The 24,248-nt window shown below is 56.3% G+C and overlaps 1 protein-coding gene across 1 annotated transcript in view; it reads right to left on the reverse strand.

Annotated features, from left to right (window-relative positions):
• Nucleotides 1-64: 64 nt before the first annotated feature.
• The window catches only part of MICALL1 (MICAL like 1), a 45,864-nt gene continuing 21,680 nt past the window's right edge, over nt 65-24,248 (reverse strand). Inside the window, exons 4-16 of the mRNA XM_017861293.1 lie at nt 22,511-22,599; nt 21,131-21,273; nt 18,686-19,140; nt 16,291-16,348; nt 14,965-15,347; nt 13,171-13,586; nt 8,704-8,838; nt 7,941-8,067; nt 7,732-7,822; nt 7,508-7,581; nt 3,764-3,878; nt 3,165-3,211; nt 65-1,384 (exon numbers count right to left, since the gene is read on the reverse strand). Coding sequence (XP_017716782.1) covers nt 1,263-1,384; nt 3,165-3,211; nt 3,764-3,878; nt 7,508-7,581; nt 7,732-7,822; nt 7,941-8,067; nt 8,704-8,838; nt 13,171-13,586; nt 14,965-15,347; nt 16,291-16,348; nt 18,686-19,140; nt 21,131-21,273; nt 22,511-22,599 — 2,255 coding nt within the window. The 3' untranslated portion in view covers nt 65-1,262. The remainder of the gene's footprint in view (nt 1,385-3,164; nt 3,212-3,763; nt 3,879-7,507; nt 7,582-7,731; nt 7,823-7,940; nt 8,068-8,703; nt 8,839-13,170; nt 13,587-14,964; nt 15,348-16,290; nt 16,349-18,685; nt 19,141-21,130; nt 21,274-22,510; nt 22,600-24,248) is intronic.

A 24,248-nucleotide genomic window follows, 5' to 3' on the forward strand; every position in this document is an offset into this window, starting at 1 on the left:
GGACCAGAGATGCTCAGCCACCAGCTGTGGCAGAGGCATGCGGGAGGGCAGACAAGGCTGCCGCTGTGGCCAGAGGCGGCAGGGCACTGGCAGTTGAGGTTGTCTGTTTATTGGCGAGGAAACTCCTCGAGAGTTAATACAGTGTGATCTTTTCCCAGAGGCGTGTAGAGGGAAGGGGGCCTAGAGGCGTCCCAGAGATAGCTTATAGCAACAGTGCTTTGACCAAGAGCTGCTGGGCACATTTCCTGTAGAAAAGGTGGTGGCCCCCATTACTCCTCCTCTCCCATAGCCATCCCAGAGGGGCGAGTGGCGAGCAGGCCTGCGGTGGGAGGGAGTCAGGGAGAGAACAGACCACAGGGGAGACAGACCAGTGATGACCACGGGCGGGGGCGAGCCTCTCCCCTAGACCGGGGTGGCGGAGGAAAGCCTAAATGAGGGGTCAGACTGCAGACGTTAAGGAAACGAGATGAGCACGTGCTTCAGTGTACCCTCTTCCTACCTGACAACCAGGGACTGGAACTGCAGCCTGGGGGCAGCACTGACAGCAGCCAACAGGGCACCCAATGCCCCAGCATGGCCATCGCAGCCCTGGTCCTGGCAAGGGAGGCTCCCTGTGGAGTAAGGGGAGACAAGGGAAGCTGTTCCTGGAACTGTGAGGGAGAGAGGGATGGATTTGCCCGTCAGGCCCATTCACGTCTGACAGTACAGGCCTCTCAGTCATAAACTCAAACTTAACTGGAGACTTCAGAAACAGAGCTCCTGAGTGAGAGAAACTGAGATCCAGGGGCGCCTGCCCAGGACAGGAAGACAGAGACTCAGAGCCAGGGCTGGGGCAGGAAGAAGCCAGTGCGGCCCAGCGCCACTTCCTGGCCTGCCTGGAAGAGCAGGACCCTGGAGGTGGAGACCCAGGCCAGAGCTCATGGCAGGGGCTGGGCAGGGTGAGGGGGTGGATGTGCTCAGCAGGCACCCTTCCCTGGACCCTGGGACCCTATTTGCCCCTTGGGACTGCAGCATCTGCAGTCATCAGAATCAGGTTGGGCAGGGCCAAGTCACCTCTGCCTGGGGCTTGGAGAAGAAAGAAGAGACTCTTTGGCCCAGAGCAGTCAGAAGCCCCTGAGGAGGAAGAGGCCATCACCCAGAGGATCTCTTCCCTTAGTCATCTTCCTCCTGACTGATCTGAGGGGAGCAGGGCCCCCTTCAAACAGAGCACAGCCCAGGGGCTGGTCCAGGAGGGGGCAGTCCCCAACTGGCTTCTCGTGCTGTTAGCTCTTGTCTCTGGGGGACTTGCTCTTGGCATCACGTTTGTTTCCTAGCAGTTTCAACATCTTCATGGTCTTGAACTTCCCCTTCTTCTTGCCCTCGGGTTCAGCCTCCCTCTGGAACTCTGCAGCACAGACAGAGGAGCACTTAAGTGGAGAAGAGTCCATCCAGGGCAGGCTAGAGCCAGTGACAGGCCTGGGCATGGCCAGCAGGGCTCAGCCAGCCCCACCACTTCCTGTGTGGAGCCTGGGAGGGACAAGCCACTCACCTTTCCCAGCCTCTGTCTCTTCATCTAGAGGATGCGGCCCATCCTCCCCCTCCCACCTCCAGTGTTTGGGGAAAGATCAGGATGGTCAGCACATGCAGAATCCAGGAGTTCTTTTTTTTCTGGAGACTGAGTCTCATACAGGCTGGAGTGCAATGACGCAATCTTGGCCCACTGCAACCTCTGCCTCTTGGGTTCAAGCGATTCTCCTGCCTCAGCCTCCCGAGTAGCTGGGACTACAGAAGCCCGCCACCATGCCTGGCTAATTTTTGTATTTTTAGTAGAGACGGGGTTTCACTGTGTTAGCCAGGATGGCCTCCATCTCCTGAGCTTGTGATCCCCCCGGCCTTGGCCTCCCAAAGTGCTGGGATTACAGGCATGAGCCACCACACCCGGCCTAGAATCTGGGAATTCTGAAGCATGGCATTCATTTATCTTTTTTTTTTTTTTTGGAGACGGAGTCTGGCTCTGTCACCCAGGCTGGAGTGCAGTGGCCAGATCTCAGCTCACTGCAAGCTCTGCCTCCTGGGTTTACGCCATTCTCTTGCCTCAGCCTCCCGAGTAGCTGGGACTACAGGCGCCCGCCACCTCGCCCGGCTAGTTTTCTTTTTTGTATTTTTTAGTAGAGACGGGGTTTCACCGTGTTAGCCAGGATGGTCTTGATCTCCTGACCTCGTGATCCGCCCGTCTCGGCCTCCCAAAGTGCTGGGATTACAGGCTTGAGCCACCATGCCCGGCCTTCTTTTTTTTTTTTATGAGACAGACTCTCTGTCACCCAGGCTGGAGTGCAATGGTGTAGTCTCAGCTCACTGCAAACTCTGCCGCCTGGTTCAAGAAATTCTCCTGCCTTAGCCTCCCAAGTAGGTGGGACTACAGAAGTGTGCCACCATACCCAGCTAATTTTTGTATTTTTCATAGAGATGGGGTTTCACCATGTTAGGCCAGGCTGGTCTCAAACTTCTGACCTCAGGCGATGAGCCCACCTCAGCCTCCTAAAGTGCTGGGATTACAGGCATGAGCCACCGTGCCCAGCCCCATTTACCATTTTTTTTTTTTTTGAGACGCAGTCTTGCTCTGTCGCCCACGCTGGAGTGCAGTGGCACAATCTCAGCTCACTGCAAGCTCCACCTCCCAGGTTCACGCCATTCTCCTGCCTCAGCCTCCCGAGTAGCTGGGACTACAGACGCCCGCCACCACGCCTGGCTAATTTCTTGTATTTTTAATAGAGATGGGGTTTCACTGTGTTAGCCAGGATGGTCTCGATCTCCTGTCCAGTACTCTTTTAACTGTTCCAAGCACCACTTGGTCCCCAGGAAGCACTGCTGTTTGGGCCCACAGACTCCAACAAAACCAGCTGCAGATCTCAAGGGGGAATGCACAGCTGAGGGCAAATCCACAGTTGTCTCTGTGGGCATCAGGGCATCCCACGGCTACCCTCCAAGCCTAAGCCACAGCCTTCCTGGTTGTAGGCTGGCCTCTCTTGCTACACACAGCCCTCTCTGCAAAACAGAGGCTGCGGAGTTTGTGCACAGCCATCCTGGTAGTGCCCACTCCAATCCTCCCTTCAACCAATCCCTCCCTTCTACCCCCAATGCCGAAGTTCAACTGGCACCAGCCTCATCCCCAGCAAGGGCCTCACCTTTCTTCTTGATCATGGCTTCCAACATCTTGTCTTCCTCTTCCTCCCTGAAATAAGCAGCAGCAGTTAGGCTGGGCATGGTGGCTCACGCATGTAATCCCAGCACTTTGGGAGGCCAAGGTGGATCACCTGAGGTCAGGAGTTCGAGATCAGCCTGGCCAACATGGTGAAACCCTGTCTCTACTAAAAATACAAAAAGTAGCTGGGTGTAGTGGCTCATGCCTGTAATCCCAGCTACTCGAGAGGCAGAGGTAGGAGATTTGCTTGAACCTGGGAGGCAGAGGCTGTAGTGATCTAAGGTTACACCATTGCACTACAGCCTGGGCAATAAGAGCGAAATGCTGTCTCAAAAAATAAAAAATAAAAAAAAAAAAACAGCAGCAGCTGAGAGTCCCACAGGAGGAAGGAGCAGATGCCCTCTCTGTCCACACAGGGCTGAGCAAGGGTGTACTGGGATCGCTGGTAGGAGGGCAGGGCTGGCCTGGCCTGAGGTGTGGGCTGTGTCTTTGGCTCTCCAGGGAGCTGCCCCACCCATGGGGCCATGGGCCTGATCTGCTCTGGCCCTGTCTCCCAGGAGCCCCCAGCCCTGGCCATGTCACCTCTGCCGGTCCTCATCCAGGCAGTTGACGATAGCGTTGCGCTGCTCAATAAGGGTCACAAGCTCCTGCATCAGCACCTTCTCCCGGGCCCGGTCCTCCTCCGTCCAGTCCTTTTCTGCCCAGGGAGAAAAGTTAGGGGGCATGAGTGATAGGAAAGCCCTCTTCCTCCCCCGGCCGCCAGGAGCCACTGCCTAAGTGCTGCAGGCCAGCCCCGTGCTAAATACCATGCTAGATACTAACAGCGCAGAAAGGAAGGGCCCCGATAGGTGGGGCTTACAAGTTCTTGGGAAAAGAAGGTTATTGACAGAAGAGACCAAGGACACCAGGCTGCCTACCAAAGAGCCTGCAAAGGGCCCCAGCAGGGCCAGCAGAGCACATGCTGCAAGAACAGGGCGGCACCAAGAGTCTCATGCTTATGTTCATTCATCCATTCAACAAATGTTCACTAGGTGGCTTCTGGCGGGAGGCAAGATTCAGGAGGGACAGAGTGGGGCAGGCGACAGGAGACAACAGGGAACCCCAGGGCCCCTCCAGCAGGAGAAGCAACATGATCCAAGTGACATACTGGGACATTTACCCAAGGCTGTGGAGGAAGGTAGACTAGAGGGGATGCTGGGGGCAGGGAGCCCAGCAGGAGGCTCCCCTGAAGCCAGGCACACCTGCTGCCCCTCCAGCCTCCTCCCCTCTCAAGGCCCCAGCCAACCCACAGGACCACCCCAGGGGCCCACCAGAGCCCTAGTATTTCCCCTCCCCCAGCCTGCAGGCTCCAGGGATGAGTGCCTACACTTGGCCTTCCCTCCACAACATCTACCGCCACAGGCTTCTCTGCCTTCAAATAAATATCCTAGGCCGGGCCTGGTGGCTCATGCCTGTAATCCCAGCACTTTGGGAGGCTGAGGCAAGTGGATCACCGGAGGTCTGGAGTTCGAGACCAGCCTGGTCCAATGGTGAAACCTCATTCTACTAAAAATACAAAAATTAGCCAGGCGTGGTGGTGCACATCTGAAATCCCAGATACTAGGGAGGCTGAGGCAGGAGAATTGCTTGAACCCAGGAGGTAGAGGTTGCAGTGAGCTCAGATCATGCCACTGCACTCCAGCCTGAGCAACAGAGCAAGACTCTGTCTCAAAAATAAATAAATAAATAAATAAATAAATAAATAAATAAATATCCTTAGCCAGGTGTGGTGGCGGGCGCCTGTAATCCCAGCTACTGGGGAGGCTGAGGCAGGAGAATCACTTGAACCCGGGAGGCGGAGATTGCAGTGAGCCGAGTTCACGCCATTGCACTTCAGCCTGGGTGTCACAGTGACACTCCATCTCAAAAAAACTAATAGGCCGGGTGCAGTGGCTCACACCTATAATCCCAGCACTTTGGAAGGCTGAGGCAGGCAGATCACGCGGTCAGGAGATCGAGACCATCGTGGCTAACACGATGAAACCCCATCTCTACTAAAAATACAAAAAATTAGCTGGGCGTGGTGGCGGGCGTCTGTAGTCCCAGCTACTTGGGAAGCTAAGGCAGGAGAATGGCGTGAACCCGGGAGGCGGAGCTTGCAGTGAGCCAAGATCGCACCACTGCACTCCAGCCTGCGTGACAGAGCGAGACTCCAACTCAAATAATAATAATAACAATAATAAATAGGGCCAGGGCTGAGCACGGTGGATCACGCCTGTAATCCCAGCACTTTGGGAGGCTGAGGTGGGTGGATCACGAGGTCAGGAGATCGAGACCACCCTGGCTAACACGGTGAAACACCATGTCTACTAAAAATACAAAAACAGCCAGGCGGGGTGGCAGGCGCCTCTGTAATCCCAGCTACTAGGGAGGCTGAGGCAGGAGAACGGCGTGAACCTGGGGAGGCGGAGCTTGCAGTGAGCCGAGATTGTGCCACTGCACTCCAGCCTGGGCAACAGAGTGAGAGTCGTCTCAAATAAATAATAGTAAAAAATAATAAAAAATAAATAGGGCCAAGTGCAGTGGCTCAGGGCCTGTAATCCCAGCACTTTGGGAGGCTGAGGCGGGTTGGATCATGAGGGTCAGGAGATCGAGGACCATCCTGGCTAAGATGGGAAACCGCTCTACTAAAAATACAAAAAATTAGCCGGGCGTGGTGGCGGGCGCTTTGTAGTCCCAGTTACTCGGAGTGCTGAGGCAGGTGAATGGCGGTGAACCTGGGAGGCAGAGCTTGCAGTGAGCCAAGATCCACACCACTGCACTCCAGCCTGGGTGACAGAGGAGACTCATCTTCAAAAAATAAAAAATAAATTAAAAAATAATAATAAATAAATAAATACCCCCCAAAAATAAATAAATATCCTGAAGCCCCCTTGGCCACTGCCCCTCTACCCCATGGCCTCACCTTGCCAAAATTGAGAAGCAGGTGGCCCAACCTGGTTCTGGAGACAGAGCAGGGCCTCCAAATCACCACCCAAGTTTGAATCTCACTTTGCCATTTCCCATATCTGGGGCCTGGGTACGTTATGTCCCCAGTCTACGTGTGGGGAAACGGAGACTCGGGGACATGAAATCTCTGACCAGTGCCACGCAGTAAAGGTGGAGCTGGTATTTGAACCCAGCAGCCTGATGCCCCCAAGCAATGGCCCTCATGGTGTACTGGACTCGGGGCCTCATACACCAGCCTCACCCTTCCAAAAGCAACATCCGGGACAGGCTGACAAGCCCAGGACGCACAGCCACCACAGGAGGGCTGGAGAAGCCCCAGTAAGCCCAGGGCCAGGCTAGCCAGGGAGGCAGAGGAGCCATGCCTACTCTGGCCACAGGGCGCCGCTGTGGGATCCAAGTGGTGACCGCACCCCAGCCTCCTGGAGAGTCGGGAGTGACTCACACAAGGCAGAGGAAGCCTGGGACATTCTGTGGCTTCCCCTGGGATGTTCTAGCCTCCCAAATTCCCCAGTCAGTAGACAGTTTCCCTGCCACCATCCCCACAGTCTGGAGGGGCTGTGTGTGCAGGGACAGCCCCAGATCAGAGATGTGGATGGAAGCCCAGCCCCTCACCCACAGCCAAGTCCCTTGACCTCTCTGGCCCTCCACTTCCCATCTGTCAACATGGCACTTGCCCAGGGCTGGCACCATGCCTGAGCCATAAGAAAGTGGTCAAAAGCCTTGGCTCCCAACTCTGGGCTCTCCACAGTCCTGGGGTCTCTGCCTGCAGCTGCGGTTCACTGCATTCCACTGTCACAGGGCGTGTGAGGAGCCCTCCTCACCAAACCCCAACTCAGCCACAAGGTAACCGTCAGCCATCAGCCCCTCAACCGTCCACGGTCTTCTGGTCCCAAGAATACCCAAGGAGGTGGGGACCTTCATTCCCGTCTTACACTTGAAGCCACTGAGGCTCAGTGAGGCTAAGAATCCTGCCCAAGGTCACATAGCAAGTTAGCAGCAGAACAAGGAACAGTCTGACCCATGTACACATCAGGCCGGGCAGGTCCTGGGCCTGATCTTCATTCACTGAGAGTCTGTCATCCCTGGTATCACGGATGTCCACAACCCACACTGTCTGTGCGGTTCCCTCTCCAATGCAGCCCCGGCCAGCTTACTGCCTGTTATAGTCTCTCCCATCCTCGGGGGTGACCCAGACAGCCCTGCCCTGCACCTCCTCCTCTGGCCCTGTCCCTAGTCTGCCTGTGCATCCCCCTGGGGTTTTGTCTGCCCGCTCCCCCACTCCTCCATATCACCAGGCCCCGGGGCAGGTGCCAGGGGAATGCCAGTGGCTGCGCTCACCTGGCTTATTGAGGAGGCACCGGAGCTCATACTCGACATCAGCCTGGCGCTGCTCCAGGTTCTGCTGCTTGAAGCTAGAGGTGGGAATAAGGTGACTCTTAACAATTCTGCCCGAGCCCCGGCTGCCCTGGCCTGTGCTGTTACTGATGAGGGAAGAGGGTAAGGGTTCTCCGTTCTAAGCTCTACGGATTCCAGGGAGGGCTGCCCCAGGTGGGGAGACTCACACATAGATGAGCTCGGACTCTCGCCGCACCAATAGGTGCTTCTCGTGGATGAGCTTGAACCAGTCCACCAGCATGTCATCCTCACGGCCCTCTGGAAGCCAGACACCCACTGAGGCCAGGGCTGGCCACCGTGCCTGGCTCAGTTCCCCAGGGAATAGAGGCTCCTGCCCCCAGCCCCACCCAGCAGGCCCTCCCAGCCGCTCCCGCACCATTCAGGCCACCACGCAGCTTCTCCTCCAGCAGCACCCCACGGTGCTCCAGGGCATCCAGCCGGCGCTCAATGGTATCCATCTCTCCGTGGATGTCCTCCTCAGGGATGTACTGGTCAGCTTGGACCTGCCCAACAGCTCCTGGTCACCTGACGGCCAGCCGAGCCCTCCCTTGCCTGGTCGCTGTCAGGAGCCTTGCCCTCTTCTCTGGCCAGCATTGACCACTGGTGGCTCCAGGGCCCGGGCCCTGCCCCCCACCCCAGCATGGTTAGAAGGCAGGGTCCCAGTGTAGGGAAGGGGTCAGTGTGGGGACAGCCACAACCCTGCATGCCACTGGTCCCAGCACCAACAGGCACACCAGAAGGTGGCATGACTCCCTGCCCTTCACAGAAGCGCCTCCTCTCTGCCACTCCAGAAAGGCTACCGCAATGTCAGTGGGAGTGACCTTATTAGAGAGAGAAACTTGAGAACACTCTAATCAGCTTAAGTAGCAGCGTATCATGAGTGCTTGATACTTGAACTTGTTAGTAACAAATTAAAGGCACCACCTACTGCTTTTGGTGGTGAAGGGCTGATCTGCTCCAAATCTTTCCGGACTGCAAGTTAGACCTTCAAGTTGGGCCGCCCAAGAGCGCTCTCTTGAGCATCTGAGGCCAGCTGCCCAGCCAGCCAGCCTCCCTGGAGTCCCAGGGGAAGCCTGCAGCTGCGGAGTGGGAGGTGCCAGCCCAGGCCAGCCTGGTCTCAGGGGTCTCCAAGCTAGTACCTTGCGTTTGATGAGTGGGAAGCCGTGTCCTGGGGCAGGAGGCCTCACAGGCTTGGAACCCTTGGTGGCCTTCTTTGTGACTGGGGACGCTGCAGGCGATGGCTTCCGGTTAAAAGGATTCTCCTTGCAGGAGGACTAAAGGCAAGGAGACGTGACACAGGGTGAGTCTGAGAAGATGGCATGTGAGACCCCAGCAGCCTGATATCTGGGACCGTGGAAAGCAGACCAGCACTCCAGGGCCAGCAGGACCCAGGCAAAGAGACAGTCTCCTCGAATTCCGTCTCTGATGCACTCAGTCATCCAATAAACTTTCCATTTCCAGGGCTCTTCTTGCCTGTCAATTACTGCACTGGATACTTTTTACACTTTTTTGAGACAGTCTCACTCTGTCACCAGGCTGGTGTGCAGCTGTGGCATAACCACGGCTCCACTGCAGCCTCAGCCTCCTAGGGCTCCAGCGATCCTCCCAGCTCAGCCTCTCGAGAAGCTGAGACTACAGGCTCGCACCACCATGCCTGGCTAATTTTTTGTATTTTTTTTTGTAAAGACACGTCTCACTTTGTTGCCCAGGCTGGTCTCAAACTCCTGGGCTCAAGTGATCCTCCTGCCTGGGCCTTCCAAAGTGCTGGGATGACCACACCTCGCCTTTTTATACATTTGTGTTGAATTCTCCCAAGCACCCTGCCAAGTGGGTATCACAATGCCCATTTCTTTTTTTTTTTTTTTTTTTTTTTTTTTGAGACGGAGTTCGCACCCCCCCCCCCGCCCCCCCCCTGTTGCCCAACTGGAGTGCAGTGGCCAGAATTCTCAGGCTCCACTGCCAAGCTCCGCCTTTCAGGTTGACGCCATTCTCCTGCCTCAGCCTCCCGAGTAGCCTGGGACTAACAGGGTGCCCCGCCACCTCACCCGGCCTAGTTTTTTGTATTTTTTTTTTTTTTTTTTGAGGCGGAGGTCCTCGCTCTGTCGCCCAGGCTGGAGTACAGTGGTCCGGATCTCAGCTCACTGCAAGCTCCGCCTCCCGGGTTTACGCCATTCTCCTGCCTCAGCCCTCCGAGTAGCTGGGACTACAGGCGCCTGCCACCTCGCCCGGCCTAGTTTTTTTGTATTTTTTTTAGTAGAGACGGGGTTTCAGCCGTGTTAGCTCAGGATGGTCTCGATCTCCTGACCTCGGATCCGCCCGTCTCGGCCTCCCAAAGTGCTGGGATTACAGGCCTTGGAGCCACCGCGCCCGGCCGTTTTTTGTATTTTAGTAGAGACGGGGTTCACCATGTTAGCCAGGAGGTCTCGATCTCCTGACCTTGGTGATCCGCCCATCTCGGCCTCCCAAAGTGCTGGGATTACAGGCTTGAGCCACCGGGCCCAGCCCACAATGCCCATTTCACAGCTGAGTAAACTCAAGTTCAGAGAGGTTTAGTCATTTGCTCATGGCCACACACTTCCCATGAGCCCGGGCTGGGATGAGAATCTGTCTGTTTCAGGGCCTGGGCAGCCATCTAGCATTGAGGGGTAGTGGTTAGAACCTTGCCCATGTGGTAGGCAGTGCCCTATTATGCCCCAGTGGTGGGGGTGCCTGGCTGTGCTAGCCTCAGGGAAGGCAGGGGTTTCCCTAGAGGCACAGAGTGGCATGGAGTGTAGGGCAAGACAGAGCTCTGGTAGTTCATTCAGGCCTCATAACCACCCTCTCCCCAGTGGGGACTCTGAGGCTCAGAGAGGTGAAGTTCTTCGCCCAGGGTCACCCAGCCAGGAAGTGCCTGACCAGATGGAGTAAGAGGGTACCTCCCTCCCTGCCAGAGAAAGATCTCATCCTCTGCTGCCCAGCCCAGTACCCACACACCCAGAGCCCAGGCTCTGCATTCTTCCGTGCCTCTGGGGAGACCCCTGCCCTCTCTGAGGCCAGCACAGCCGGGGCAGCCCCACCACCGGGGCATGGCAAGGCCCTGCCCACCACATGGGCAACGTCACTATTTCCCAACCACTCTTCCCAGCTCATGGGAAACAGGAGTCACTGTGAGTCCCTTACAGAGGCCTCACCTGAGACCTGGGATGCTCCAAGAAGCACTGACCCAGCTTTCCCTCAGCAGCTGCAGAGCAGGGGGAGGTCTGTGCCAGCCCAGGCAGAGAGGCTTTCGGGGTGGGGTCTGCTCTGGGGTTTCTGAAGCAGGGAGGGTGCCAGGGCCCAAGTCTGGGCACAGCAAGGAGCCAGGACTTGGCTCCCACACGGCAGCACCTACCCAATGACCCAGGGTGGCACCTGAAGGTCCCCACTGCCTCTGAAATTCTCTCCTAATCCTGGGGTGACAGTGGGACAGGGGTTCCCCACAAGGAGGTGTACTTGGGGTTTTGCCCCCTCCAACACACCCAGAGGGGCCGGCAGAGCCAAGCAGCCCAAAGCCCCTGAGCCCCTCAAAGGTTTTCAGCCTTTTCTCAGCCTCAAAACTTCAGACCAATCTTTACGCAGCCCAGGACACAAAACAGGAGAAACCGAAGCTGACCCACCCCCGTGCCCTCCACCACCAAGGAGCCAGGGAGTCTTCCGAGCACTCAGGACACTTAGTGCTAGGCAGCCCCTCACCATGTGTGGGAGCCCGAGGCCCAGAGGAGAATGGGGCCTGCTCCAGGACACACAGCAGATGGGAGGCAGAGCCAGAAGCAGTGCCCAAGAGGCTCTTGCCAGGGCCAGGGAAGGTTCAGTGGTGCCTGAGGCACATGGGCAGGGTCAGGCCACAATTTCAGCTGCCCCACAAAGGCCATCCTGCCACCCTCTACCTGGGGCCAGATGAGCCTTGAGAGCTCAGAGGCCTGCAGAGCATGGGACCTTCCAAAAGGGCTGTGGCTGCAAGAGAGGCCCCTCATGAACTAGGTGTCCGGAGGAAAGTCCTGAGCCCAGGCAATCCCCAGGTTCTCAGTGTGGGGCTGAGAAATAGGTGAGCCCACAGCACACAGCATATGTGGAACAGGAGCAGCCTGGACGGGTGCCTAGCCAGACCCTCCCCACGCCCATGTCACCCAAGAAAAGACAAAGCCCAGCAAGGGAGCAGGAGGACAGGATAGGGCCACATCTGCTCTGCTCGGTAAACACCCCCATGGCACACAACGGAAGCATCCAGGAAAGCAGTGTGTCCTGGGTCCTTCTGCCTGTTGGGGGCTGACCCCCTGCCCACTACAAACTCCACATGCAGCAGCGTGCTCATTACAACCCCTTCGCCTGACCTGGCTGGGAGCGCCTTGGAGATAAGGGACCACAATGTCCACATGACCTGGGGAGCCCAGGCAGCCATGCACTTGGGAGGCATTCAGAAACCCCAGCTCCCCTGTTCCATGGTGGGGAGACCCAGGTCTCTGCAGAAGGGAGTCATCCCCTCCGCTCTGTGCCCTACCATGGGTCACCTTCCAAAACGACCATTATGCCTATCTCCCTGAGCAGATCGTGAGCCCCTGGAGGCCAAAGACAAGGTCTTTTTTTTTTCTGAGACAGAGTCTTACTCTGTCACCCAGGCTGTGGGCCATCTCAGCTCACTGCAACCTCCCCTTCCCGGGTTCAAGCAATTCTGCCTCAGCCTCCCGAGTAGCTGGGATTACAGGTGCCCACCACCACACCTGGCTAATTTTTGTATTTTTAGTAAAGATGGGGTTTCACCATGCTGGCCAGGCTGGTCTCAAACTCCTATTCTCAAGTGATCCGCCTGCCTCAGCCTCCTAAAGTGCTGGGATTATAGGTGTGAGCCACCGCGCCCGGCCAGGACAGGGTTTTAATACAACTCTGCCCAGGGTCTGGCATCAGTAGAGCCTGAGTGAACGGAAGAGTGGACAGACAATACGGGATGACTAGTGGCTGGTGAATGGAACCCAAATAGGCCAGTGCAGATGATGGGAGGCAAACAGGGGCCCTGATACCTAAGACCTGGAAGGCTATGCGTGTGGACAGGTGGATAGATGGGTGGGAGCTCTGGCAGATGGATGGAAGAAGGCACACTGGGTTTGTGCCTCAATGAACAGAGTGGGTAATGGGTAGATAGGCTGGCCAAGGCCACTCAGGAAATCAGAGGCCAGCAAAGATAGAAAAGGCCCTGAACAGCCGGGCGTGGTGGCTCACGCCTGTAATCCCAGCACTTTGGGAGGCCGAGGTGGGCGGATCATGAGGTCAGGAGATCGAGACCATCCTGGCTAACATGTTGAAACCCTGTCTCTACTAAAAACACACACACACAAAAAAAAATTAGCCAGGCGTGGTGGTGGGCACCTGTAGTCCCAGCTACTCGGGAGGTTGAGGCAGAATGGCATGAACCTGGGAGGTGGAGCTTGCAGTGAGCCAAGATCGTGCCACTGCACTCCAGCCTGGGCCACAGAGCAAGACTCCATCTCAAAAAAAAAAAAAAAAAAGAGAAGGCCCTGGACATTTCTGCCCTGAGACCAGACCCACATCCACTAGAGAGGATGTCACTTTTAGCGAGGGTGAGGGGTACTCACCTTTACCTGCAGCTGTGGGGACGAGCTTCCAGGGGAAGGCACGGGGCTCCTGTCTCCAACCAACAAGAGAGGTGTTGGGGTGGCGCCACTGCAGGGCTTGGCTGGCTGGGGACCTGGGCTGCCCCTGGTCCTGGGGGCAAGGCCAGGGCTGGCTTGAGGCATTTGTTCCACTCTAGGCTCCACTAGCTCCCCAGAGGACGCCAGAGAGGAGTTGGTAGAGAGGCTGACAGGGTTTCCAGGGGTGCCAGGGGCATGGACAGCAGGCTCTGAGGAGCTCTTGGGCACAGCTGGCGGCTCCAGAAGCTCCCCACCTGCAGTCTGGCTGGAGCTCTCGGATGACAGGCTCTCCACACTGAGCGCTGGCGATGGTGTGGCTGAGGGCGGCTCCGAGTGCGAGAGGCGGGAGGCGTGGAGAGCTGTGCAGACGAGCACCAGGACACCTCACAAGGGGAGCATCACAAGGGCTTCCAGCCCCACCTCTCAGCTCCACTCTCAACAGAGCCGCAGGCAGCCCTGGAAACCCAAGCCCTCCACATCGAGACAGGGCCAAGGCCCAGGGAACAGCAAATGCCCAGCAGGACCGAAGTTGTGAGGTGCATCCAGCCACCCGAGTCCATCCTGCCCCTCCCACCTTGCATTCTGCCTGCTGCCTCCACTTCCCCACACTCCCCACAGCCCCCGTGAAGGCACCCACAGCAAAACCACCTTGGGAATGCCAGAGGAAGAGAGGCGGCCTCTCGTCTGCCCCTGATCTGCAGTGTGGAGGCAGGGGGGAGGGGCACACAGCCCTCGCTGTGTCCCAGAGCCACCAGCTCTGGGACAGGCACTGCCGGGCACCAATTTCTCTCCTTGTGGCTGACAGATATGATGCTTCCAAACACATTATCTGCATTTTCCAGATGAGGCAACAGGTTCAGAGAGGAGAGGGTGCTCACCCCAGAAAAGGCTGGGATTGAATCCACTGTATCTGACTCTAGAGCTCATGCCCCTCTGCTGTCCCCTGAAGCTGTCCACCACCTCCACCTAGACAGGCCAGCCTCAGCTGGGCTCCCAGGGCTCCACTCGGACCCCCTGAGCACCTGCCTCTGCCAGCTCTGACATGCTCTTGTCCCACTGTGTGAGGGGGTCCCATGGGACTCTCAGAGGCGGCCAGACCCAGCCGTGGTGAAGGTGAGGGCCAAAAACCCAGCTCAGGGTATCAGAAGACTGGGAGAAGGTGAGGGCCAAAAACTCCAGCATGCCTGGGTGAGGTGGTAAGCACTGGGCGGAGGAGGCCCAGCAGCCTGGAGCTGAGCCACCATGTCACATGGAGGACTACAGACAGACTCAGGGACAGTCAGAGTCATTACACCTGATCACACATGGCCAGGTGAGAGCCCAGGTCGCTCAGGAACGGCAGCGATAGTGACGGAGTTAGGATTCAAGCAAACCCCTCCTTTCTGTGAGCCCCTCGCTGCACTGAGGACACCAATGGACATCACATTTAACGAGCACGACAGGGAGGGTGAAGAGATGGACTCAGGCCAGACTCTGTGGGTTCAAATCCTGCCTCCACAGCTTAAGCACTGAGAGGCTTTAGGCAAACTACTTAGCCTCTCTGTGCCTCAGTCTCCTCACCTGCAAAGTGGAGGTGACGATACCTACTCACAGGTTTGCTCTAGGATTAAATGAGAGGTCACCCATGAAACACACGGTGCCTGGCCTGGGAGGCTCTGCCTCACCACACCCCCACCTCAGGCCCGGGCCCCACCTCCAAGTTCCGACTGTCAGGAGAGCTCCAGGAAAGGCACTTACCCAGTGGGGATGCGCTGGGAGCGCGGGGGGCAGGGCGCTTCTTTGTCTTGGGGCTGCTGGTAGGGGTGATGCCGTACCAGGGGTGCAGGGACTTAGGTGTGGATTCCAGGTGGCCCAGGGCAGGGCTGGTGGCCAGGCTGGGTGCAGCCGGAGCCTCTTCCTCCTCGTCCTCCTCCTCTTCCTCAAAAGGGTTATAGGGTTTGGGCTCCAGGCTGGCCGCTGGGCTCGGCTGGGCCACCTCCTCGGTGCCTCCATTCTCCACCTGCCTGCTGTCCTGGCTTGGTGGCCCAGGGCTGCTGCTTGGGGGAAGTGGGGCTGGCTTCTTCTTTGGTTCCGCCTGCACCAGCGTGATCCATGGGGGGTCCTTCCTGGGGGCTGGTGTCCTGGAGGGAGGGGGGAGGCAGCAGAAACCATTAGCAGAGGCAAGAGGTCAGTTTCCTTCTCTCTCTAGACAGTTTGGAGGCCACTTCAAAGGGGGTGGATGAGAAACGGCCGTTTCCCTTCTCCCACCCCCAGCACCATGGGACCAGTCTGAAATGGACTGTTACAGTCACAGCCCTTGAGGCCCAGAGAATGTGAACCTTCAAGTCACAGAGCTGCTGTTAATCCAGCCCAGGAAAGGATCGACGAGGGACTCTGTCATCTACAACCCATGTAACCTGGGAAAGTCACCTGCTCGCCCTCTGTATTAGTCTCTCCTTCTACTCAATGGGGACCTTAATCATCCTTGCCTCACAGGGTTGGTGTAAGGATGCAGTGAGCTATGGAGTCCAGCACTGGGCAGGGCACCAGGGCACCTGCTGAGTGCCAGGGGCTCAGTAAACATTAACAACTGGCACAGCCATGGCCCACCTGGCTCCCTACAGACCGACCACATAGGGGAAGCGTGGCCCCCAAATAACAGCTGAAGTAGATGTCCGCCACATGAAGCAGGGTCCTGTGCTGCAGGACCTGAGGGACAGGTACTACAGCTGAGCTTTTTCAGGTCTTTCTATACTCTGCTGCTAAGCCTCAAATCAACTCTATAATCAAGGCTAGGCCTCCCACGTTACAGGCAAAGGAGCCTGGAGAGATGACGGGAACCAGAGGTGGCTGCCTGCACCGGGCACTGCCCACAGGACCAGGGACCTGGGGAGGGGGCCGGGCAGTGGCTGCAAGAATCCCAGGGTGAGCCTCAGGAGAGGGGGTGTGGGCCCAGCTCTCCTTCCCGTCCTGAGCCCCACGTTGCTCATCCACAGGAAGCCTCTCTCCCACCCGGCCCCAGAGTACCCCAATTCCCACCACCAGGGCCTCTGAAGCAGGAACGCTCCTCAGGGATCAACATACCCCTCAGATGGCTTCAGAGTCCCCCTCGGCTTAGGGACAGGCGGTTCGTGCAGTCTTCCTACATGCGAAATGACAGTGAGCCAGGCCTTCATGGACAGCAGGAGGTGGGCACCCAGGGAGCCAGCCACAGCAGCTGCCTCCCCAGGAGCGCCCCGCCTTCCTCCTGCACCCTCGCACCTCCCCAGCCCAGCCCATGGAAATTAGATAAGCACACAGGTGGCTGAGAACAGTCAGGGGTCAAGGCCAGGCCACCTGAGATCCCATTTGCATTTCATTTAAGAAGACGCAACCCAGATCCCCTCAGACCACCCCCCCCCAGTGTGGGCAGAAAACATCATCTCAGTTCAGCCCGGGAGCCACCTCCTCCTGGAAGTCCCGGACTCCTGAGTGTCCTCTACGAATCCCACAACAGCCCCTGCTCCCCTCCTTCCAACTTCACAAGACTTCCACAATCCACTGAAACCCGTGCCTCTGTGCCTGTCTCCACCTCAACGCTGGGAGTGCCCTGAAGGCACAGATAGGCCTGAACAGTATTCTGTGTCCCCAGCGGCCAGCTCAGATCCAGCCTCCACGAGAGCTGAACAAATAGAATGTTCTGGTGCAAGTCGCAGGGTGACCCTGGGAGTCTCTCTCCCCGTGGCCACCAATGCCTTCCCTAATGGAATGATAAGGGCTGCCCAGCAGCCTTATACAAGGAGTCTCAATCCTACAAGCTCACTGAAACCCGGGGAGGTCATCTGGGAGCATTTCACAATGTCGGGCTGGGGGAGAATGTACCCACAGAATGAGCCGGGGGTCTCCACTGAAGCTCACACTGGCTCTGAGGCCCACCTGACCCCTCTGCTCTCCCACAAGCCCCTGAGGTCTCCCCTTCCAGACATGGGCAAGCATAGAGGCTGGGCTTGGAGGTCACCTGCGGTGTGCCTGTGGATGGGCCAGGACACACAGGAAGGACACCAATGTGCAGAGTCCCAGAGACCTTGGGGACACACGGGTACATTGGAGTGGCACTTACTACCTACCCTGAAACTAAAGTCCACAAGAACAGATGCAAAAGAGCGCATGCAGAGGAAGGCAGCATAGGGGTGGGGCCTGGGTCTGTTTTCTTTGCACCATCCCAGCATGGAGAACAGAGCACAGCAGAGGCCACAGGAACTCGGCATTTGTGGCAGGAATTAATAACCTCAGAAACAGGCCAGGCACGGTGGCTCACACCTGTAATCCCAGCACTTTGGGAGACCAAGGCAGGCGGATCACCTGAAGTCAGGAGTTCGAGATCAGCCTGGCCAACATGATGAAAACCCGTTTCTACCCAAAAATACAAAAATTAGCCAGGCATGGTGGTATGCCCCTATAGTCCCATCTACTTGGGAGGCTAGGGCAGGAGAATCACTTGAACCTGGAAGGCAGAGGTTGCAGTGAGCCAAGATCGTGCCATTGTACTCCAGCCTGGATGACAGAGTGAGATTCCATCTCAAAAAAAAATAAAAAGTAAGAGCCGGGTGCCGTGGCTCATGCCTGTAATCCCAGCACTTTGGGAGGCTGAGGAGGGCAGATCACCTGAGGTCGGGCATTTGAGACCAGCCTGGCCAACATGGTGAAACCTCATCTTTACTAAAAATACAAAATTAGGGCCGGGCGCGGGTGGCTCAAGCCTGTAATCCCAGCACTTTGGGAGGCCGAACGGGGTGGATCACGAGGTCCAGAAGATCAAGACCACCTGGCTAACACGGTGAAACCCGTCTCTACTAAAAATACAAAAAAAAAAACTAGCCGGGCGAGGTGGCGGGCGCCTGTCTCAGGAGGCTGAGACAGGAGAACTGATTGAACCCGGGAGGCGGAGGTTGCAGTGAGTCGAAATTGTGCCATTGCACTCCAGCTTTGGTGACAGTGGGATTCCGTCTCAAAAATAATAATAATAGGTTGGACGCCATGGCTCACGCCTGTAATCCCAGCACTTTGGGGGGCCGAGGCAGGCAGATCACCTAAGGTAGGGAGTTCAAGACCAGCCTGACCAACATAGAGAAACCCTGTCTCTACTGGGTCTCTATTAAAAAAAAAAAAAAAAACAAAATTAGCCGGGCATGGTGGCGCATGCCTATAATCCTAGCTACTCGGGAGGCTGAGGCAGGAGAATCACTTGAACCCAGGAGGCGGAAGTTGCAGTGAGCCGAGATCGCGCCACTGCACTCCAGCCTGGGGGACAAGAGCGAAACTCCCGTCTCAAAATAAATAAATAAATAAATAATAACAACCTCAAAAACACAGGCAGTCCCCAACACAGCACAGTACACAGCAGCACAGACAGAGAGGGGCCGACAGACACTCCCAGACACACAGACTTCAGTAGTGCACTGCCACCCAGTGCACCCTGCCCCGACTGCACCCTGCTCACCGTTCACGAGGCTGCTGCTGCCAGCCTGCTCCACCAGGTTCTCCTGCTGCAGACTGGAGCGGGGCCGGGGCGTGGGGGGTGCTGGGGCGATGCTCTCGGAGGCCTTCCTGGGGGCAGGGGTGGGACGGCCTGCAGGGGTACTAGCCAGCTCCTGTGGTTTGCCAGGAACCCGGGGTTTGGTAGGGATCTGGGGCCGGGCCTCAGGGCTGGCCTTGGGTCCATCGGCCTCAGCCCCTGCAGGAGCACTGGAGCTGGGGCTGCCTCCTGGAACATCCTTGGCATCTTCTGTGAGTTGCTGCTGGTGCTGCTGCTTTGGCTGTGAGAAAGGCCCAGGCCTGGTCCCTGACCGTGTCCCCGGGCCCAGCCTGGCACAGTGTTCTGCACACACAAAGGTGCCCTCCTCGGGCCCATTCTCATAAGCCCCAGGGAGCAGGGTGCTGGAGCACCGCCGACACCTGGCAGGGGACAGGACAGGGGTTCACTTAGCCAGGCAACCAGGCCCAGCCACTGGCTACCCCTCCAGCCGCACCCAGGGCTGTCTCCTCCCTTCCCTCCTCCCAACTGCCAGCCAAGCTCCAGGCTTCATACTCTAGACTTCCCAGAGGATAAAGAAAACAGTAACTGTCAGAAGCATAGTGGAACAATAAGATACCAAAATCACACAAAATCAGCAACAGAAGTTGTGAAACATGCCTTCAGTTTATGCTGCAAGAGGAAGAAGCAAAGGTCCCCCCGAGAGGTGGCATCCAGTGAATGGCTGCATCCAGGAGCGGCTCAGGAAAATAAAGCAGTGGTTTTTACCCAATCAGGTGGTGTTTTGTGTTTTCTTTTCTTTTTCTTTTTTTTCTTTTTGAGATGGAGTCTCACTCTTGTTGCCCAGGCTGGAGTGCAATGGTGCGACCTCAGCTCACTGCAACCTCCGCCTCTCGGGTTCAAGCGATTCTCCTGCCTCAGCCTTCCTAGTAGCTGGGATTACAGGCATCTGCCACCATGCCTGGCTAATTTTTTTTTTGGTATTTTTAGTAGAGACGGAGTTTCACCATGTTGGCCAGGCTGGTCTCAAACTCCTAACCTCAAGTGATCCACCTGCCTACGCCTCCCAAAGTGCTGGGATTACAGGCGTGAGCCACCGCTCCCGTCTATGTTTCGTTAATGAAATAGAATAAGATACAATGTATAAGACTGTATCATACAAGAAAGGCCAAATAGTGCTTTGTGAAACTCTTACTCCAGCTGTGCCTCTACTTACACAGTTTTATTTCAGGTAAATATTTACATCTAGTCACAATGTCAAGTGTATTTTTTACTGGGAGTTACTATAAAAGTTTCTTTTATTTTGAGGCATGGCTCACTGTCACCCAGGTTGGAGTAGAGTAGTACAGTCATAACTCACTGCAGCCTCAAACTCCTGGGCTCAAGTGATCCTCCTCCTGCCTCTGTCCTTTGTCTCCCAAGTGCCTAAGACTACAGGTGTGTGCCACTACACTTGGCTAATTTTTTTTTTTTTTTTTTTTTTTTTTGAGACGGAGTCTCGCCCTGTCACCCAGGCTGGAGTGCAATGGTGTGATCTCAGCTCACTGCAACCTCCACCTCCCGGGTTCAACCAATTCCTGCCTTAGCTTTCCGAATAGCTAGGATTACAGGTGCCTACCACCATGCCCAGCTAATTTTTGTATTTTTAGTAGAGACAAGGTTTCACCATGTTGATCAGGCTTGGTCTCAGACTCCTGACCTCAGGTGATTCACCTTCCTCGGCCTCCCAAAGTGCTGGGATTACAGGCGTGAGCCACTGCGCCCAGCTCAAGTATTTTATTTTCTTTCTTCAATGGCCCTTTTTTTTTTTTTTTTTTTTGAGACAGAGTCTCGCTCTGTCACCCAGGCTGGAGTGCAGTAGCGTGATCTCAGCTCCCTGTAACCTCAGCCTCCCGGGTTCAAGAGATTCTCCTGCCTCAGCCTCTCAAGTAGCTGGGATTAGAGGTGTGCACCACCACGCCCNAGTCTCGCTCTGTCACCCAGGCTGGAGTGCAGTAGCGTGATCTCAGCTCCCTGTAACCTCAGCCTCCCGGGTTCAAGAGATTCTCCTGCCTCAGCCTCTCAAGTAGCTGGGATTAGAGGTGTGCACCACCACGCCCGGCTAATTTTCAATGGCTTTTAAAGTATACATGGCTTTTAAAGTGCTCCTTCATCATCACCCAGTAATCCTCAAGGAGCCTGGGCGCTGGAAGGAGAACCCCTGTGCTCTAGCCCTGTTTCCGTCTCGAATCATGTGGCTGAGCGAATACTTTTCCCCTCACTAAGCCTTGATTTGCTCATCAGTAAAATGGGGATAAGCCAGGGGCTCTGGCGCGAAGGGCCTGGCAAGGTGTGCCTGGCGCACTGTGTGTGCTGAACCCATGGTAGCACCCTCCCTGGTTTTGGGGGTAACGGGCGGCCCTGGCCACTCACCGGAAGCAGTGGCGGTGGTACAGCCTGCCGTCAGCCAGGTAGCGCTGTACCAAGTGCACATGCTGCTGGCAGGCCGCACACGTGCTGCTGGGGGTCTGGCCGGTGCCCTGCTCTGACAGGCTGCCTGAGGAAAGCTCCTCGCCCTGCAGAGAACAAGGTGGGGAGGTTGGGAGCAGGACACGGTCACCAGCCATCTTGTTCACATCACGTCCCTCTCCCTCCCTCCAACGGCCACCATCACTCAAGTGTGCACCAGGTTTCATGGTGGAAATGGACTTCATCAGGGCCCCAGGAGGGGCAGAGGGCAAGAGGCTGCCACTGTCTCCCAGGTGAGGAAGCCAAAGCCCAGAAAGGGAGAAAGCCTTATTCAAGGTCACTGAGCCAGTGTGGAAACACGAAAATCCTGACTTCCGGTTTCTGAGGCTTCCTTCCCCCAAGGCAGGCAGCTCCTGGCTGTGCAGCTCCTTCCCCTTAGCGGCTCCTGCCCCCTCCTCCTCCCCTTTGGGGACCCCCCCCCGACAGGTTCCTGTCCTCCCAGGCCCACTTCAGCTGCCTTTTCTGTTCTCTCCTAGAACTGCCATGGATTTAAATCCCAGTTTCTCTATGTCCAAGCACAGTGAACCTGAGCAAGCTGCTTGAGTGTGGGCTTGGGTCTGCCCTGCAGAATGAAACTGTATAACCCCCGCCAGCCTCACCCCCATGTACCTTCATGGGGACCCCGCCCTGGGGCTAGCTCCCTCCAGCAAGGAGCGGATGGGAGCAGGAGGGGAAGGCCCTTTATACACTGTAAGGTGCTGTCCAGATGTGAAGGGCTGGTGTCACTTCCTCTAAGCCCTTCAAACAGATGACTGGCAATTGGCCCCCACTTCCTTACTGAGTAACCTTGGACAAATGACTAAACCTCACTAAGCCTCGGTTTCCTCATCTGAGTATCAGGGCCCATAATGCTGATCTCTCTGGGTTGTTGAGAGGATTAAAGGAAATCAAGCCAGGAATTTCAGAGCTGTCTCCACAGGAATCAAGGGGAATCTGTGCTTTACTACGTGTGTAACTCCTGACAGTCCCATGATGGTGAAGTCAGCATTGTGGACCGCCCTCTCTGCCCTTGCCAGAGCTGGCATCTCCTGACCCCACCTGAGCCCTGGAGAAGGAGGTAGAGTTCCCTCCCCACAGAATGGGACTGGCCTCCTGACCCATGCCTCACTGCCCCAGTCAGGGACACCTATTCCCAAAGCCAGTGTGGCAGGGACAGAGAACAAGCACCCTCTGAACACTGTCAGGGCTAACTTCCTCACATGACCCAGTCACTGCAATGATAGTTGTCCACATAACTCACCCCCTCCACCCCCGGCCCTCCCACCTCTCCAGGGATCTGCCTACCTGAACCACATCTTCTGGTTCCACTGAAGTGGGTGCTACAGATGGCGGGGAACAGGGTGCCAGGCCCTTTCTGGGTGGTGAGACACCAGCTGCCAAGAGATAGGAAAGGGGCCCTGAAGCAGGTGCAGATCCTGGAGTCCCAGGAGGTCCCAACCTGGCCAAAGACTTGAGACCTGTAGCCATCACCTTAAGGCAGACCACCTCATGCAGTGGGACAGGAGCTGGCTTCCACTTCACACGGGCCTGGGGATGCCTCCAGTTTTCAGCTAAGTGCTGAGGACAAGCCTCCATCAAATGGGGAGAGTGACTCCTACTGCACATAGCCAATCCGAACAATGGTGCAACAGTACGATCACAAAACACAGCACCCACGTGTGGCTGCACCAGCAGCTTCCCCGCCACCAGGGTAGAAGAGGTGAAGGAAAGGAAAAGAAAGGAACCACATGATGCTGGCCTGACAGCTCAGGAAAGGGGCTGCCTCTTTGGGGTTGACAAGAAGCTGTCCTGCCTATCCCCAAGTGGGTATGGGGGGCCAGAACCTGGCCTGCACACCCCTGCACATCCTCACCAGAACAAACTCACCCACCCTGGGTTCCTCCAAGACTCAGTTCCTCAGGCCGGGAGCAGTGGCTCATGCCTGTAATCCCAGCACTTTGGGAGGCTGAGGTGAGGAATTCAAGACCAGCCTGGCCAACATAGTGAAACCCGTCTCTACTAAAAATACAAAAATTAGCTGGGTGTGGTGGTGCGCGCCTATAATCACAGCCACTCAGAAGGCTAAGGTAGGAGAATCGCTTGAACCCAGGAGGTGGAGGTTACAGTGAGCAGAGATCGCACCACTGCATTCTAGCCTGGGCGACCAAGCAAGACTCTGTCTCAAAAAAAAAAAAAAAAAAAAAAAAAAAAAACAAAGAAATTCAACAACACTATGGTTGGTGCCAGGAGTGGCTCCAGCTGACTGGGGAGAGGCCCTTAGAAGCCACACAAAGAAGCTGGACTTCATCCTGACATTACTCCCCAACCCCTTTCTGATTTCACACAGCCCCTGGGCTTCCTTCACTCATGCCCTGGCTCCCTGAGCAGGCTGCAGCTCCTCCAGGGTGGGGGTCCATCTGCTGTGCCCAGGGTCACTGGCACCCACAGAGCGTGGTGGCACAGCTGAACACTCAGCACAGCAAGGCAACATCTCAGCCAGGGGTAGGCTCCAAAGTTACCCAGTCTGGTAAAAAGTTAAGGCTAGTCAAAGTCACTCTTGAAATGCCTCCACTTGCCCAGAAAGTACAGTCCAGGACCATCTGGGGGAGTCGAACAGTCAGCTTTGCCTCCAGAGTTGGAACACATTACTGTTTCCTTTGCTTAAGCAGCAGATGGGATAAAAATGGTTTGCATTTAGGGGCCAAGTTGTATGAAAGGCACAAACTGTACCTTTTTTTTTTTTTTTATTACAAAAGGCAGATTTATTTTTTTTTTGTTTGTTTGTTTGTTTGTTTTGAGATGGAGTCTTTCTGTGTCGCCCAGGCTGGAGTGCAGTGGCGCGATCTCGACTCACTGCAAGCTCCGCCTCCCGGGTTCACGCCATTCTCCTGCCTCAGCCTCCCGTGTAGCTGGGACTACAGGGGCCCGCCACCACGCCCGGCTCATTTTTAGTAGAGACGGGGTTTCAGCGTGTTAGCCAGGGTGGTCTCAATCTCCTGACCTCATGATCCGCCTGCCTCGGCCTCCCAAAGTGCTGGGATTA

Source organism: Rhinopithecus bieti, unplaced genomic scaffold, assembly GCF_001698545.2.
Source record: "Rhinopithecus bieti isolate Rb0 unplaced genomic scaffold, ASM169854v2 scaffold_56975, whole genome shotgun sequence".
NCBI classification, from domain to species: domain Eukaryota; kingdom Metazoa; phylum Chordata; class Mammalia; order Primates; family Cercopithecidae; genus Rhinopithecus; species Rhinopithecus bieti.